We start from the raw sequence: 16,262 nt of genomic DNA on the forward strand, positions 1-16,262 counted from the left end.
CATTCCAGGCAGAGGGAACATTCACAGTAACAACTGAAACCCTATTCTAGGCAGTTGACATTCATGGTCTCATTTGATTTTTTTTACAACTCCATTAATTCGGTACCGTTATCCCCATTTTACTATCATGGAAGCTAGAGCTCTGAGAAGTGAAAGCACCTGTCTAAAGCAACAGAGCTTTTTTTTTTTTTTTTTGAGGTACGCGGGCCTCTCACTGCTGTGGCGTCTCCCGTTGCGGAGCACAGGCTCCGCGGCCATGGCTCACGGGCCCAGCCGCTCCGTGGCACGTGGGATCCCTCCAGACCGGGGCACGAACCCGTGTCCCCCGCATCGGCAGGCGGACTCCCAACCACCGCGCCACCAGGGAAGCCCCAAGCAACAGAGCTTTTAAGTGGTGGATTCCAAGAGCCAATTCCAGAGCCTGTGCTAGATTCTACTAGAAAACCGAAAGCAGAGGCACAAAGCTGGTTGCAGGGTGTGATTGGAACCGAGACATGAGAGGTTGGGCTGGGTGGGTAAAGACAGCTTATAAAGGGCTTTGAAAGTCTGATCCAGTTTACATTTGCTGCAGGACAGGTTAAGAAATAGGGAGCCAGTGAAGATTCTTGAATAGGAAAGTGCCACAATCCAATTGGTGTCTGACATGATATGATCTAAAAGCAGTGACTGGAGGTGGAACAAGGTGAGACTGGCTGGCAGAATAACACAGCATTTTGGACACAAAGTGTTAAAGGCTAGAACAGGAGCTGTGGGTGGCGGGCTCTGTGGAGGAGAAAAATGATTATGTGGAATAGCCTCAATGAAAATAGTGGTGGGGGGCTGGGGGAGAGATAGAAAGAGGAAAAGCCAAAGAGATACTGTAAAAGAAGGCTCAGTAGAATTCAGTAAGAGACTGGATGGTTGGTGCACTCAACTTCAGGAATGCTGGATGTGGAAGAAGGGCCCAAACTAAGAGAGGTGCCGTGCTCTCCACTGTATCCACAGTGCCTAGAAATGTGGTACATGGTAGATACACATGGTACCTAGCCCATACTAGTACATAGCACTTCTGTGAGATGCTTTATAAATCGTTGTTAATGGATGACTTCTGGGTAACAGCCGCTGGAGAGATTTCTAGCATCATGGTTTTGTGTGTGAAACTCTGGAGCAGGTGCCTCCCCACAAGGTCTTCTAGTGCCTTGAGCCTCCCTGCTGGGCACTCTGAATCCATAATAGAACAGTGTGGTTAAATGTGGGGGCCTCACCTCCTTTCCTTCCCATAAGTTTTAGCCACTGCTACTGACCTGTGGCTCTGGTTCCTGACCTTTGGTAGGCAGCTTACCGTGCCCTTCCTCTTACACCTCCTTCTCTGTGTCTGGCCTGTTACCGCCCAACACATGTTTTCCCCAGCAAGGTCATTCTCCTCAGGACTACCTTTTTAGGCCTTAGCCCTCTAGAGCTCTGCACAGCTGGGATATTCTGTGTTTCCGCTGGGGTGAGGGGCATTCCCAGCTAGGATGGAATCAGCTTGAGTCTGTCTACTGCTGCTCCTGGGAGGTAGAGAGCTGATTTATCCCCCTCTATAACAAGAGTGTTGAAAACACGGGCCCTTATCTGCTCCCTCAGTGTGTCTAGTATGGAATCTGCCACAGTAAATGAATGAATACATTAGTAAATAAGCTATCATCTATTTATCTCTCCATCATCTCCTTTATTTATCATGTTTCTCTTACTCTGTCATTATTTTGTTCTCTATCATCCATTTCTGTCTGTGTAGTTCCTTATAGTCTTTCTCAGACTTTTCTTCCTTTCTTTTATTTTTCTCTGTACCATCTCTCCCTCTTATCTCTGTCATCTGTCTGGCCCTTCTGACATCTATCTTTCTCTCCTTGTTTCCTCTCCCCTCCCCTTCTCTCCCCTCCCCTCTTCTCCTCTCCCCTCCCCTCCTTTTCCCTCCCTCTCTCTCTCTCTCCTTCCCCCTTCCCTCCTCCCTTTCCCCTCTCTCTTATTCTCCCCCCTCCCCTCATTCTCTCTCGTATCAATCATCTCTTTATCTTCTGGCACTACGCATGCCCCATACATGCTCTTCCCCATCCCATTCTTCCCCACTTGCAAGGGTGGCATCTATTCATGTGAAGTATACCTGAGCACAGGGATGGGTCCTGTAGAAGCCAGTCAGTGCAAGAGTTGTGGCTGAAGCCTCCAGCACCAGACAGATGCTGTGGTTGTATCCAGAGCCTTGGCCTGAGACCCATTTCCCTTTATTCACCCTTGTCCTGCTGAACAGCCGGTCTCCCCTGTCAGCCTAGTACACCATCCACCATCTCATTCTATTCTCCCTGGCAGGAGTTGGGGCTCCTTGCCACCCTTTTGCCTACAAACTTGGGGATCTCACCTCTGTGCCCATCTTATCCTTCACTCTCTGAATGCCTGTACCATGCTTTATTTGAATTAGGTCTTTCTCTCTCACTAATCTGTAAGTTCTCAAGGGCAAAGCCATATTTGATTGATCTCTGTATCCCCAGAGCTATGTACAGATGGTACACAAGACACATACAGCAAATGCTTATCAAATGAATAAGCCAAAAATTGGCAGCCAGTTGGTGTTGACTTGCTCAAACTTCTCAGTCATTTACCTATCCCTTTCTTAGAGAAAAATGGGAAGATGGCCAGAATGATTTTTTTCTCAGAGAAAACTTAGGGTGGGCACACTGTTCATTGGGCAGCAGCACTCACTTATTCCACAAATATTTATTGAGCATCTACTATGCATCCGGCACTGCTGTACACGCTTGGGATACACCCATGAGCAAAAGAGCCCTGTGACGCTAACATTCTGTATCTCCAGGGATTGTCCTCGGGGTGAAGGAGATTTGAGTACTGAGAGCTGAGGGGGTGGCCACTAAGATTCCTACATCAGCTCCTTGCAAGATGTTCTACTTCATTTAAGGGAAAGAGGGGGTGGGGGAGGAAGCTGCCTGGGAAGTGATTTCAGCTCTGGTTCCCTAAGTTGACTTCCTGTCCCTTTCTTACTGTAGGAGGAACACCCCTGTCAGTAGGCCACATTCATGGCATGTGGCCAAGCTGCTGGAGGGATGCCCTGAAGCGGCCACCAACATGCATTTCCCTTCTGAAGCCTTCAGCTTGTCCTGGCATTCCGGCTGCAACACGAGGTAAGTCTAGAACCTTCCCCTCAAGATGGGGTAGAGGCTAGATCACCCAGCCACTCCCTCTCCTCTGTTCTCATCCCCATTGGCGGCTGTAGAGCCCAGAGTGCTATCCCAGAAAATGGGGTGGGGTTCCAGAGTGCCTGGCTTCTGGTCCTCGTCTACTGAGAACTGTCTGTGACTTTGGGAGAGTCCCTTTCCTTTTAAAAAATGTTTCCTTGAAATACTGACCTCGCTTGACTTGCAAAACACCACTCTCTCCTTTTCACCTTATTTCCTTTGCAGTCTCTTTCCCTGGCTCCTCTGCATTGTCCCGGTCTCTGGTATCGGTGGCCCTGGGGCTGTGTTCTGGTCCTCTTCTCTAGCTACAGTGACTCATGGTGACTTCATCCATTGTTCCTCTCATCCCAGCTCTGTCACAGAACCAAAGCTTTCAGAATGGGAACCTCCCTGAATAACAGGGTCCACCTGCAATGAGGATCTCTCAATTTAGGGTGCTTGGGATGGTCTGTGGTTGAAACAGCTGCCCAGCAGACTCAGAGAACTTTCCCAGCAAGCCCAGAGCCAGCAAAGCTGCTGGCCTCAGCTGCCTTTTCCCTTCCACAACAAGATCTTCCCTCTGAGAAGGGATTTCTGTTGAGGAGGCTCAGGGAAGCTAAGGGTTGAGTTTGCCCCGACTCGGTGTCTTTATTTGGCATCGGAAACCAGGGGCTCAGGGAAGAGGCAGGGGCAGCTGTGTTCTGGGAGAATACACAGAAATACATTCTGAGCTTGGCTCCTGTTTGAGTGGGGGCGTGGCTGTTTTCAACAGGAAGGGTGGTGGGTTGGGTAGCAGATCTCCTTGCCAAGGAGTAATTGATGGATTCCTAGACCAGAGGTCAAGTAAGTGGAGTGGCTAAGGGGCAAGGCAAGGAGCAAGAATTAGGAAAGGCTGACCTGGGGGATCTTGTGGGCTTCCGCTACCGCTCAGCTCTGGTGTTTGGAACTGTGGCCTTTCTGAGGGCAGCCTGCAACCTCCTGGGTTTCTAGCCACAGGGTGTTACTGGCATGACTTGGCTCAGTTTGGCTTTGTGTGTGGGAAATGGTACTTAAAATTCAACGTTGTGTCTGATCCTAGTCCCTTCTTTGTTCTCCCCGGTTTGGCTTTGCCATGGGGGATGAGGGCGGCCTGGGTGGGCAGGGACCACTATAGTATCAAAAGTCGTAGTAGAGAGGATGCTGGTAACAATAGCCATGAAAACAACAATCAAGGGAGCAGCGGCTCCAGGTATTGAACCTTCGCTAGGTGCCCAGGCTGCGACAAGAGCTTCACTTTTATTATCTGATTTCACCCACAAAGCAACCCTCTGATACAGATATTACTATTATTTACATTTAACAGACAGTGTAGCAGAAGACCTAGGACATTAGACTCATAGAGGCCTGGGTTCAAATTCCAGGTCTGCGTCTTTAGCTGCTGTGCGAGCTTGTCAGTTTACTTTCCGTCTCTCAGCTTCAGTTTTCTCATTTGTCGAGTGGAGATAATAATCTCTCCCCTTCAGTTTGAAATGAGACATTGTAAAGTGCCTGGCACATTGTAGGTCCTCGGTAACTGGTGAGGATTACTATCACCAAGAAAAGAACAGGGGGACGCCTAAATTCTGGCCCTGTCTGGGCCATGAACTAGAGCTGGGCGATCTTGAGAAAATCACATCCTCAAAATCACTTCCCTTTGCAGGGCTTGCTCGACACCAGTGATTCTCAAAAGCATGGTCCCTGAACCAACAGCACCAGCATCACCCAGGAACTTGTCAGAAGTAAAATTCTCAGGATCCACCCAGACCTAAAACTCTGGGCATGAGACCTAGTCACCTGTGTTTTGATGAGCCCTCTGGGTGATTCTGATACATGCTCAAATTTGAGAACCACTGATTTACAAACTGGGCTGGCTGAAATTAAATCAGCCCTTTAGGGCCCCTCTCAAATGCTAATAGTCTGTGCTTGTTTCTTCTAGCAGAGAGCTATAGCTGACTCCCTGGGGACAGCAATAGTCCAGAAGCAATTCTAGACTCACTGAAGGCAGAGAAACCGAGCACAACCCTCAGTGGAGTTCTCACACTGTTAGTCTTTGGGATCTTGCCCTATCCTTCTCCCACATATCATCTTGTCTCCCATTTTACCACATTTCTGTGGTACCCCCAGTGTCCATCTGTTCCCCTGTTTCCGTTCCTTCCTCTTTTGCCTTATCTCTCTCTCACTTGTGACATGGATGCCTCTGGGTTGTCCTGCTTCTCCCATGGCAGGGCTGGCCAAGGTGGGAAAGGGATCCGGTGACGTAACTAACTGGCGTGTCCTGTGTCTTGCAGTGACGTGTGTGTGCAGTGGTGTCCACTCTCCCGGCACTGCAGCACTGAGAAAAGCAGCTCCATTGGCAGCATGGAGAGCCTGGAGCAACCAGGCCAAGCCACCTATGAGGGCCACCTCTTGCCCATTGACCAGAGCACATACCCCAATCAGCGTGACTCAGCCTATAGCTCCTTCTCGGCCAGCTCAAATGCCTCTGACTGTGCCCTTTCCCTCAGGCCAGAGGAGCCAGGCTCTGTGGACTGCATCATGCAAGGCCCAGCGCCAACTAAGGCCCCTAATGGCCAGCTTAATGTGGCTGAAAGCTTAGGAGGTGGCCGGCATACCAGTGGGGGCCAATTGACTCCTAACTCCCAGATATCATCCCGTCCACAGGAGGTCCACCACTCAGGGCCTGCCAAGGCTGCCAGGGGTCCACCACAACCTCCAGTGAGGCGAGACAGTCTTCAGGCCTCCAGAGCCCAACTCCTCAATGGAGAGCAGAGCAGGGCTTCTGAGCTTGTGGACTCCTTGCAACAGAAGGAGAAACCTAGCTTAGACACCATGCTATCCCCAAGGAACCCTAACAGGTTCTGCTGCCTCAGCGGGCAAGACCAAGTGACAAATGAGGGCCATCAGAACTGTGAGCTCAGCCAACTTCCTGAATCCAGCCAGAAGGGCTCTGAGCATCTACTGATGGAGGCCTCGGCCAAAGCTGTTGGATTCCCAAAAGCATATGACAAAGCTTCCATCACAGATTCCAGCCCACTTAACCAGGCTTCAGCAGAACTAGCTAAGGCCTCTTCTTTTGGCAGTCCTCCACACCTCATAGGACATCGCCATAGTGCCCCTGAACAGCTACTGGCGTCCCACTTGCAGCATGTGCACCTTGATACTAGGGACAGCAAGGGGACGGAGCTTCCAGCTGGGCAGGATGGGCAGGAGTGGACTCTATCCCCTTTGCACAGTAGCCACACAGGCAAGAAAAGCCCATGTCCCCCTGCAGGAGGAATCCAGGACCAGCCCAGAAAAGAGAGAAAGACCAGGCCAGTGGACGATAGACTAATGGGTTCGGGGCATCAGAGCCCAAGCAGTTCCCCACATGGAGAGGCTGATGGACACCCTCCAGAAAGAAGTTTCCAGGACCCAAACAGAGCAAGCAGAGCTGACGGTGAATTGGCCAGCCAGCAGTCCTCTGCCCCTGGCTCCCTTGTTCAACAAACCACTAAAGTAGCTGGCTGCACAGAGACAACTGAAGAAGGGGACAGTGAGCCCAAGGAGTGTGGCCGGGTGGGTGGTAGGCGAAATGGAGGGACCCGGGGCCGCTCAATACAAAACCGGCGGAAGAGTGAGCGTTTCGCTACCAATCTACGTAATGAAATTCAGAGGAGGAAGGCCCAGCTCCAGAAAGGCAAGAGTCCCTTGTCACAGCTGTGTGACACCAAGGAGCCAGTGGAAGAGACCGAGGAGCGCCTAGAAAGTTCTCCACTTCCTGCCTCTAACTCATCCCTTCTATCTTCGTATAAAAAACCACCTAGCCCCAGAGACAAGCTCTTCAACAAGAGCATGATACTCAGGGCTAGGTCTTCAGAGTGCCTCAGCCAAGCCCCTGAGGGCCATGAATCTAGGACGGGCTTGGAGGGACGAATGAGCCCTAGCCAGAGACCTGGCCAGTCTTCTTTGAGCCTGAACACCTGGTGGAAAGCAGCTGACCCATCTTCCTCAGACTCTGAAAAAACAAATGTTCACCGTGGAGTCCGTGGAGGTCACTGGAGATGGTCGCCAGAGCACAACCTGCAGCCACATGTGACACTAGCCGTGGAAAACTCTTCCAACCCGGGTGACAAGGAATTGAAGGCTTCTACTGCCCAAGCTGGGGAGGAAGCCATCCTCTTGCCCTTTGCAGACAGAAGAAAGTTCTTTGAAGAGAGTAGCAAATCCTCATCTACATCTCATTTGCCAGGTTTAACCACTCATAGCAAGACTTTTACCCAGAGACCAAAACCTGTTGACCAAAACTTCCAGCCAGTGAGCTCCAGCTATAGGGAATTGAGGCGCCATCCCATGGACCAATCATACCACTCCACAGACCAACCCTATCATGCCACAGACCAGTCATATCATTCCATGTCACCCCTTCAATCAGAAACTACCACTTACAAAGAATGTTTTGCAAGCAAAGGTCTAGAACAATCCATGTGTTGTAAGCCACTACACTGTGGTGATTTTGATTACCGCAGGACATGCTCTTACTCCTGCAACGTCCAGGGAGCTGTAGTCCATGACCCTTGCATTTATTGTTCTGGGGAAGTCTGCCCTGCTTTGCGAAAGAGAAATATGATGCCAAACTGCTACAACTGCCGGTGCCACCACCACCAGTGCATCCGGTGTTCAGCTTGTTATCATAATCCCCAGCACGGTACCCTTGAGGACAGCAGCTTGGCACCTGGCAACACTTGGAAACCCAGGAATCCAACAGTGCAGGTGAGGACTTGGCTTTTGGATGGGTGAGCTTCATTATTCTTTTTGTGAGGTGAAAGCTAGGTAAATCATTCGAAAGCGTAACAATTATAATATCTTAAAATTATATAGTGCTGGGTCCACCAGGTGGTAGCTTACTAACCTTGGGCAAGACATTCAGTGATCAAAATTGCACTTACCTCATCTTTAGAGATAGAATAAAATAACTTTTGCTTCACAAAATGAACAGAACTGGGCTTTATATCCTGACTGTATAATTGGTATCTGAGTGACCTTAAGCAAGTCATCCAGCCACCAAAAGTTGTAGTTGTGTGATTCTTTTTAAAGGGAAAAAGAAAAGAATTTTTACCTCATAAAATGGCCAGTACTAAATAAAGTCTTATTACCTCATCTCTAAAGTGGAGGAAAGTAATGGCTGCCTCATGAATTAGTTGGGTGGATCAAATGAGATTGTGTAACACAGAGTGCCAGGCTCAGTGCCTGATCCAAAACGGTATGTATTCCCTTCCATTTCCTGCTTTAAAATATATTTGGAGCTGAAAAACTTGCAGATGTCTCCCAGGCTTTGTTTGCAGAGACCCAGGTCTAAACTGGCTGTTGCTATACCCTGGTTATGACCTACAACTCTAATACAAGCCACCATCATCCCTCAGGGTATCTGTGGGAGGACTCCCTATGCTGTTGCCAGTTTACCACCAGATTCCTTCCCCATGGCTTTCCTAGTGCCACCTTTTGGCTGGTGCATTCAAACCAGAAGTTAGTTCCTGTGTTGAACTGTTTTTGCATAGGCCTACACTTCTGAAAGACTAACTGTATGAAATTGCTCAATACATATTCTTTGAAGAAACGAAACTTAGGGGTAAAAGAAGCCTTACACAGAAGAGTACATACTCTACTATTCCTTTATTTAAAGTTCTAAAACAGCTATTCTATGGAAAAAAAATTCAAAACAGTGGTTGCCTGTGGCAGGCAGCACAGAGATTGACTAGGAAAGGGCATGAGGGAAATTTGTTGGGTGATGATCTATATCTTGATAAGAGTTTGAGTTACACAGGTGTATACATTTGCCAAACCTTAACAGATGTACACTTAATGTTTTTGCATTTCGCTGGAAGTAAATTTTGCCTAAAATACTGTAAACAAATATCAAACTTTAATGATATGTATGCTTGAGCTTTTGAAGTATATTGATTTACACAACTTATTTTCTAGTTTTCAGCATACAGATGTTGCACATATCTTGTTATATTTATCCTTAAGATTTCATGTTTTTGCTGCCATTGTAGATACTAATGTTTTCTTAAGGTCAAGTTAAAATTCTTTACTATTATGTAGAAATGCAATTTAATTCTGTATATTTTCCTTGTATCCTGCAACCTTGCCAAACTCACTTTTCTTGGTAGATTTTAAAAGATTTTCTACATAGACAATCATGTCATCTGTAAATATAAGTAATTTTGTCTTCATTTCCACTGTGTATGGCTTTATTAGGAGAGGGAGGCCCCTACTGCACTGTCTAGGACCTCCAATACAGTGTTTAGTAGAAGTGGTGAGAGCAGATATTGTTACTTTGTTCCCAATTTTTCACTACTAAGTTTGATGTTAGCTGTAGATTTTTTTGTAGATGCCTTATAACAGGTTGAAGAAATTCCCTTTTATTCCTAGTTTGTTGGGAGAGCTTTTATCAAGAGTGGATATTGAATTTTTTTTCAAGTGCTTTTTCTGTATCTATTGAGATGGTCATACAGGTTTTCTCTTTTAGTCCATTGATATGAATTACATTGATTGATTTTTGAAATAAGAACCAGCCTAGCATTGCCAGAATAAATCCCACTTGGTCATGACATCGTATCCTTTTTATATAGTACCAGATTTGATTTGCTAGTATTTTGTTAAGGATTTTTGTCTGTGTATATCAGGGATTTTAGTTTGTAGTTTTCTCATGATGTCCGAGTCTGGTTTTCATATCAAGATACTGGCCTCACCAAATGAGTTGGGAATTGTTCTCTTCTCTCCTATTTTCCGGAAGAGTTTGCATAGAACTGGTATTATTTTTTCCTTGAATGTTTGGTAGAATTCATCATTGAAGCCATCGGGGCCTAGAGTTTTCTTTGTGGAAAGATTTTTGACAACAAATTCAATTTCTTTAATAGATATAGGGTTATCTGGGTTATCTATTTCTTCTTGAGTGAGCTTTGGTAGTTTGCCTTTCAAGGAATTTGTCCATGCCATTTAAGTTTTCAAATGTATGGGGATAAAGTTGTACTTTGAAATGCATCAAGAATTTAAGATGGATTTGTGGATGGATAGAGGAGTGAATAGATATGATAAGGCAAATATAGTAAAATACTAACTGTAGAAACTATACAATGGTGGATATATAGGGGTTCATTGTAAACTTGTTCAACTTTTCTAAGTGTTTCAAAATATTCATAATAAAATGTAGGGGGGAAAAAAGGAGAGGAAATATAAAATATGGTTTAAGGGCATGATGCTGAAACCAGACTACCTGGGTTTGAATTCCTAAGCATTCCCATCTAAAAAAAAAATGGAAATGATAACAGTACCTACTTCATAAGTTGGTTGAGAGGATTAAATGATGTAACATGTGCAAGGCATTTAGAACAGTAACTACCAGATACTAATCATTTTTTAAAGGTGAGTTATTATCTTTTAGAATAAAGGGAGATTTGGGCTTACCTTGAGAAACTTTTGCTGAAACAAGGACCTGCAAGTAGACAATGGAGAAAAGGGGCTAAAGTTGGGGGTGGCGGTGGGGTAAGCAGATGACAGCTGCAGAACGGTCATCCTAGGGCCAGTAACTCCATAAGGGAAGGAGGTGAAACTTGCAGGTTGCAGCAGCTGACAGCAGCAATGCAGGTGTGCCTGTGCCCATACCATGCCTCTCCTTTTGTACTCTGAGGGAAGGACACATTAGGTTCCTAATGTCTGTTAGATTAGATAAGTAGGTCTGCTTAGATGCTAGGCTTTCAGACATGTGGACAGCCATCCAGAAGCCACTTCATGCCCATTTCTACCCCTGCCACCTGAGCTCACCCTCCCCCCAGACATGGGGAAAACTTGTAGATGGGTTAGGATACCCCAGCTCAGGTGGCTAAGGTAGTTGTGATGGTGGCTATCTGAAGTAGGGTTGAGATCCTGCTCTTTATGGTCCCTGGAAGAGGATGGGGAGCCAATTGGCTCCTCTTTGGTGCTGTTAAGAGAAATAAAATCAGCACACACCTAAATCCCTCATGCTTCATGCCAGTTAGTTCTGCATATATTATCAAAGTATATCATTTAACAACTATATGAGATACATTATAATAGGATCCCCATTTTACAGCTGAGAAAGCTGAGGCTCAGTGAGATCACACATCTTGCAAGTGGTGAAGCTAGGATTTGAACAACATAATGATAATTAATATTTGAGTGTCTACAGCATACCAGGTGCTGTTCTAGGTGCTTTACGTGTGTCAACTCATGTCATCCTCAAAGCAATCAAGAAATGGTCACTATTAAATAGCTGGGGGAAATGAGCTAAGAGGAACTCGGTAGTTTGCCTGAGGTCACACTCAGTGTGGGATTTGAATCCATGTAGTGTGGCCTCAGAGGCCAAGCTCCTAGTTGTGCTACACTGCCTCTGCAAAAGCTGATTGCAAAGCCCAGGCCCTCCCCACTCTGACAGGTTGCCTTCTAGCAGTATAACTTCCACTAGGGCAACAAGTTTCTACCACAATCAATCCCCATCTGCAGCAGGCCGTGGAGATATCTGCCTCTTTGATTCAAAGAGTGCAGACAATTTACAGCAACCTAAGTGGCTCAGTGATAAAAAAAAAAAAAGTAAGGTGATACTGGGGAGTTGAGGAGATTGAGAGTTGGGACAGGACTTTGGTTTGGCCACTTCTATTTACTGAGCACTTCCCACAGGGCTAGACAGGGCATGGACAGGAAATCCTGGCTCCCACTGTGGTAAAACGAGTAATAGTGTCTTTGAAAGCAGTAAGATTACAAGGGCATCAAGGCAGAATCTAAGTTGAACAAGTGGTTTTTGCTGCTCTCACATGACAGGTACAGGCAGGGACTGCTCTGGTCCTGTGAAAGCTGTGAAACCTCATCGTTTCCATGGCTACTAACGTCCAGAGCCTCCTATGTGCCGAGTGCTGTGCTAAACATTCTCTATACCCATCCCATTTTATCCTCACTCCCGGGAATCCAGCAAGGCTAGATAGCCTAGTCCTTATTTGCCAGACAGGAAGCTGAGGTTCAGGGAAGTGACATAACTACCCTCAAATAATGAGTATCTTAGCCAGAATGACTGACAACCAGGTGTCTTACCCGCAAAAGGTAGTAATTTTTTTTTTTTTTTTACTGAGGCAAAGTTAATAAAACTTTGAATGGGACCAATAATAGCATTGGAGAAAGCAGGACTTTGGAAGATCAGTGAGGTTTAGGAAAATCTGTGCATTCCCATTGGGCTAAGTTCTGAGTCACGAGGTAGAGGGTACTGAATGCTGAAATCAGGGAGAATGTCAAAGGCAAATTTGCATTAGGCTTGGAGCTAGAATAGGAAGGCAAGGACATTTTTTGGCTTGGGCTGCAGGGAAAAGAATGCTTGGGCAAAGCCCTTAAGGACAGTATGCCCAGGGTGAAGAGTCTCCTTCTGTAATATGGGGGATGAATGCTCCCCAGAAATAAGCCCACCTCAGCCACTGTCAGCGGATCTGGAATGAGGAGGAAGGGCCCCTGCAGTACAGGGTGGGCTAGGACAGGGTTGTAGCAGCAGGAGCTTTAGGCCTCAAAGCCCCCTCAAGGGCTGCAGCTTCCAAGAAGATGCTTTCTATGGTGGAAGAGGCAAGAGGAACAAGCAGGTTCACTGGGAAGAACAAACAAAGAGATTTTCTTTACAAGAGCCAGAACAAACAGCAAACATGCTAAACTGGTTTTTAACGTGGTTTGGGAGGGGAGTGGAGAAAGAGAGGGAAACTCAGAGTTTCTAGACCACATTGTCCAGGTCCTTGAGTGCTGTCTTAGACTCTGCATGCCCCCAGCAGCCCAGCAGACCTCCTGACAGAAAGGCAGCCCTCTAGGTACATAGTTCTATAGGCTGCATGGGAAAATAGAAGGAACGAGCTGCAGGGGCGGGGAAGAAGGGTTGGGCCTGGCCCAGGACAGGCTCCTGACCTCTTTACGTTTTTGAAGCCATCTATATCCCTGGCTGCCCAGAGCTCCCTAACTTATCAGAATTTTGCTTTGCAGGACTTTCCTGGGGACAAATGGAAACCAATAACAGGAAACAGGAAGACCAGCCAGTCAGGGAGGTAAGTGACCAGTCTGGGAGTTGGGGTGAGTTAGTACCTCTGAGGCTTCTGTGGAAACTGGTAAGGTTTTCTGTTTTCTATTTGCTCTGTTTCCTTTGAGAAACCTTGTCTGGTGTCAGTGCAAAGGCCTTGATGCTGTAAGATGTAATCCAGCCTGCCCACCGGGCAGCTGGGCTATAGACCAAACTGATGGGTAGAACATTTTGGAATACGTAGTCAGGAGTATTGTGGGACATTGTGCCCATCAGCTCAGAGGCCTGAGGCAGGTGCCCAGGCACAAGGACATGGGGACCAGAGGGGACCAGACCATGCTAAAACACAGATGGGAAGGCATAAACAATGCTTGCCTTCCCAGCAGCCACTGGGTGGTTGGAGGGGCCAGAGAGGAGGTAAGACTGTCCAGCTACTGCTGTGCCTTTGCCTCAGAGTGTTTCTTGGGTTCTGCCACCTTTCTTTCTATAGGGCTTGTTGAGAGCTTAAGGTCTGTTCATTAAAAATCCAAGGCAGATCATGCTAACAATAGGTTAGAATTCCTAAAAGAAGGCAGGGACATTTTTCAAAATGGTATGTATGGCTTGGGCTAGAGGGGAAAGAGTTGCTTCTGCAGAGCCCTTAAGGAAAAAAGAATGCCCAGAGTGGAGAATCTGTTCCTGTAATGTGGGGAACATGGCACCTGGCACTTATGCTCCAAAGACATGGGCCTACCTGCCATAGGTGACCATGCGGAGGAGACAGTTACCTCCTCCAGGTTGCTCTCCATCAGTCTGGTTGGAATCCCTCTTTTGTGAAATTGTTTGATATACTCTTTCAGCTAGTTCTTCTCCAGGACAAGAGGCCCGTAAATTGTATGGATTCTTTAACTCAAACTCCAAGAATAAAGGAGGGACAGGGAAGATGGCTCTTAGCTGTGCCTCTGTGGGGACACCTAGGGAGAGGGCTAGAATCTGGATCCCCTGACCTCTGAAAAGCCCAGGGTTCTTTCCAAGGGTCTATATTATCCCCTGTGATTTGATGGTATAGTCAGGAATAATTTGGGCTTTCTTTTGACTCCAAAGTCTGGGAAACCTATCGGTTTTCTGGTTGGCAATGGAAAGAGAGGAAGCCAACATTTACTGATCACCAACTAAGTGTCAGTCACTGGGCTGGATCTTTTTATACCCATAATCTCATTTATTCTCCACAACAGTTAATTTTACTACCTATTTTATAGATAAAGTCCAGAGAGGCTATATAACTTAGTTGAGGTCGCACAGCTAGTAAGTGATGGAGCCAGGACTCAGACTCAGGTTTGTCTGGCCCCAAAGTTCATGCTTTTTCCATTATAACTGCTTCAATTAGGATCCCTAAGGAAACCCTTCAAATGGACCCCTCAGTATCATGTCTCAGGGACCTAAGGCCTGGGTGGGGATACTGTGGGATTCTATGGCTGGCCTTGATTCCCCACTGTTCTTGGAGAAGTCATTTCAGTCTAGTGGGTCTGCTGAGTTTCCCCTACTAGACTGAGACTGTCAAGAAAGGAGACCACACCTTGGTCACAGATGTATTCTCCATGCCTAGCACTGTGCCTGACACAGAAGTTGCTCAAGATGTATTTGTCATTTGCTTGCCAAATGAAGAAACAGAGCCTCCTACACCATTGAATAGGTAAAATGACACAAAAATAATAATGCCAACTAACATTTCTTGAGCACAGTACTCTATTCGAGGCACCATTCAAAGCGCTTTACAAATATCTATTTACCACCATAACCTTAAGGGGTAGGTACTGTTAGTTTCTTCATTTGACCGAGAGAAGAAACTGAAACACAGATAGATAAATTCAGTTGCCTAAAGTCCCACAGCTAGTAAGTTGACTAGACCCAGGTAGTCTAGCTTCAGAGACACTATAATATGCTATGGTGCTTCTCCAAAATGGCTCTCTTACTAATCAGCCAGTCAAGGAAGAGGACTTTATTTAAAACCTAGTATATGTACTGCCTGTTTCTAGGCAAGCAGGGAAATATTAGAGGAAGAGCATCAGGAAGCATAATGCCTGCCCATCCCCAGCTTGAGCAAGGAAGACTCATCCACACAAAGTTAAGTAGCAGTAATAATAAATTACCAGTTGCAAAACAACCTATGTGCCACTAGCTAAGTTACACATATCCTGTTTTATCTTCCTCAAAACTGTCAGGTAGGCATTATTATAACTAGGGCAGTGATTCTTGAACTTGAATGTGCATTAGAAATACCTGGAGGCTTGTTAAATAAAAAATCCAGATACATGGTAGCTCCCACCCTGCCCCCAGGGAGTGTGATCCAGTAAGTGTGGAATGGGGCTCAAAATGTGTATGTCTAACAAGCTCCCCAGGTGATGCTGATGCAGCTGGTCCTGGGCTCACACTTTGAGAACCAATGACTCAGATAAAGAATCTGAGGTTCAGAGGAGCTAAGTAACTTACTCAAGATCTCACAGATACTAAAGGGACAAGCCAGGTTTTCAACTCAGGCTAGTTGCTATAAGATGAAAAAGTGTCAAATACATGGTTTAAACAAGAAAAGCCTGGCACATGATAAGGGTCCAATACATGATAAGTATCATTGTGCCCTATTTAAGTTCATTGGAGTGTAAGAAAACTAAAGGCTGGGGCCTACAGGAGGAAAGGCCCAGAGGGGAAACTAAGCAGGCTGTATTGGAGGAATAAACCCTGCTGGTTGTTAAGAGTTCTGGCCTGATCATTAAAAAGTCTACAAATAGGGCTTCCCTGGTGGCGCAGTGGTTGAGAGTCTGCCTGCCGATGCAGGGGACACGGGTTCATGCCCCAGTCCGGGAGGATCCCACATGCTGCGGAGCAGCTTGGCCCGTGAGCCATGGCCGCTGAGCCTGCGCATCCGGAGCCTGTGCTCCGCAACGGGAGAGGCCGCAGCAGTGACAGGCCTGCATACCGCAAAAAAAAAAAAAAAAAAAAAAAAAAAGTCTACAAATAACAAATGCTGGAGAGGGTGTGGAGAA

General features: G+C 46.6%; 1 protein-coding gene across 5 annotated transcripts in view; it reads left to right on the forward strand.

Annotated features, from left to right (window-relative positions):
• Positions 1–16,262, forward strand: part of SHROOM4 (shroom family member 4) — a 214,901-nt gene that overhangs the window by 158,120 nt on the left and 40,519 nt on the right. For all 5 annotated transcript variants that reach the window (XM_060087194.1, XM_060087198.1, XM_060087197.1 and 2 more), the window contains 3 exons: positions 3,018–3,152; positions 5,492–7,952; positions 13,209–13,270. In XM_060087194.1, the coding sequence (XP_059943177.1) occupies positions 3,018–3,152; positions 5,492–7,952; positions 13,209–13,270 (2,658 nt within the window). The remainder of the gene's footprint in view (positions 1–3,017; positions 3,153–5,491; positions 7,953–13,208; positions 13,271–16,262) is intronic.

This window comes from Mesoplodon densirostris, chromosome X (genome assembly GCF_025265405.1).
Source record: "Mesoplodon densirostris isolate mMesDen1 chromosome X, mMesDen1 primary haplotype, whole genome shotgun sequence".
NCBI lineage: Eukaryota > Metazoa > Chordata > Mammalia > Artiodactyla > Ziphiidae > Mesoplodon > Mesoplodon densirostris.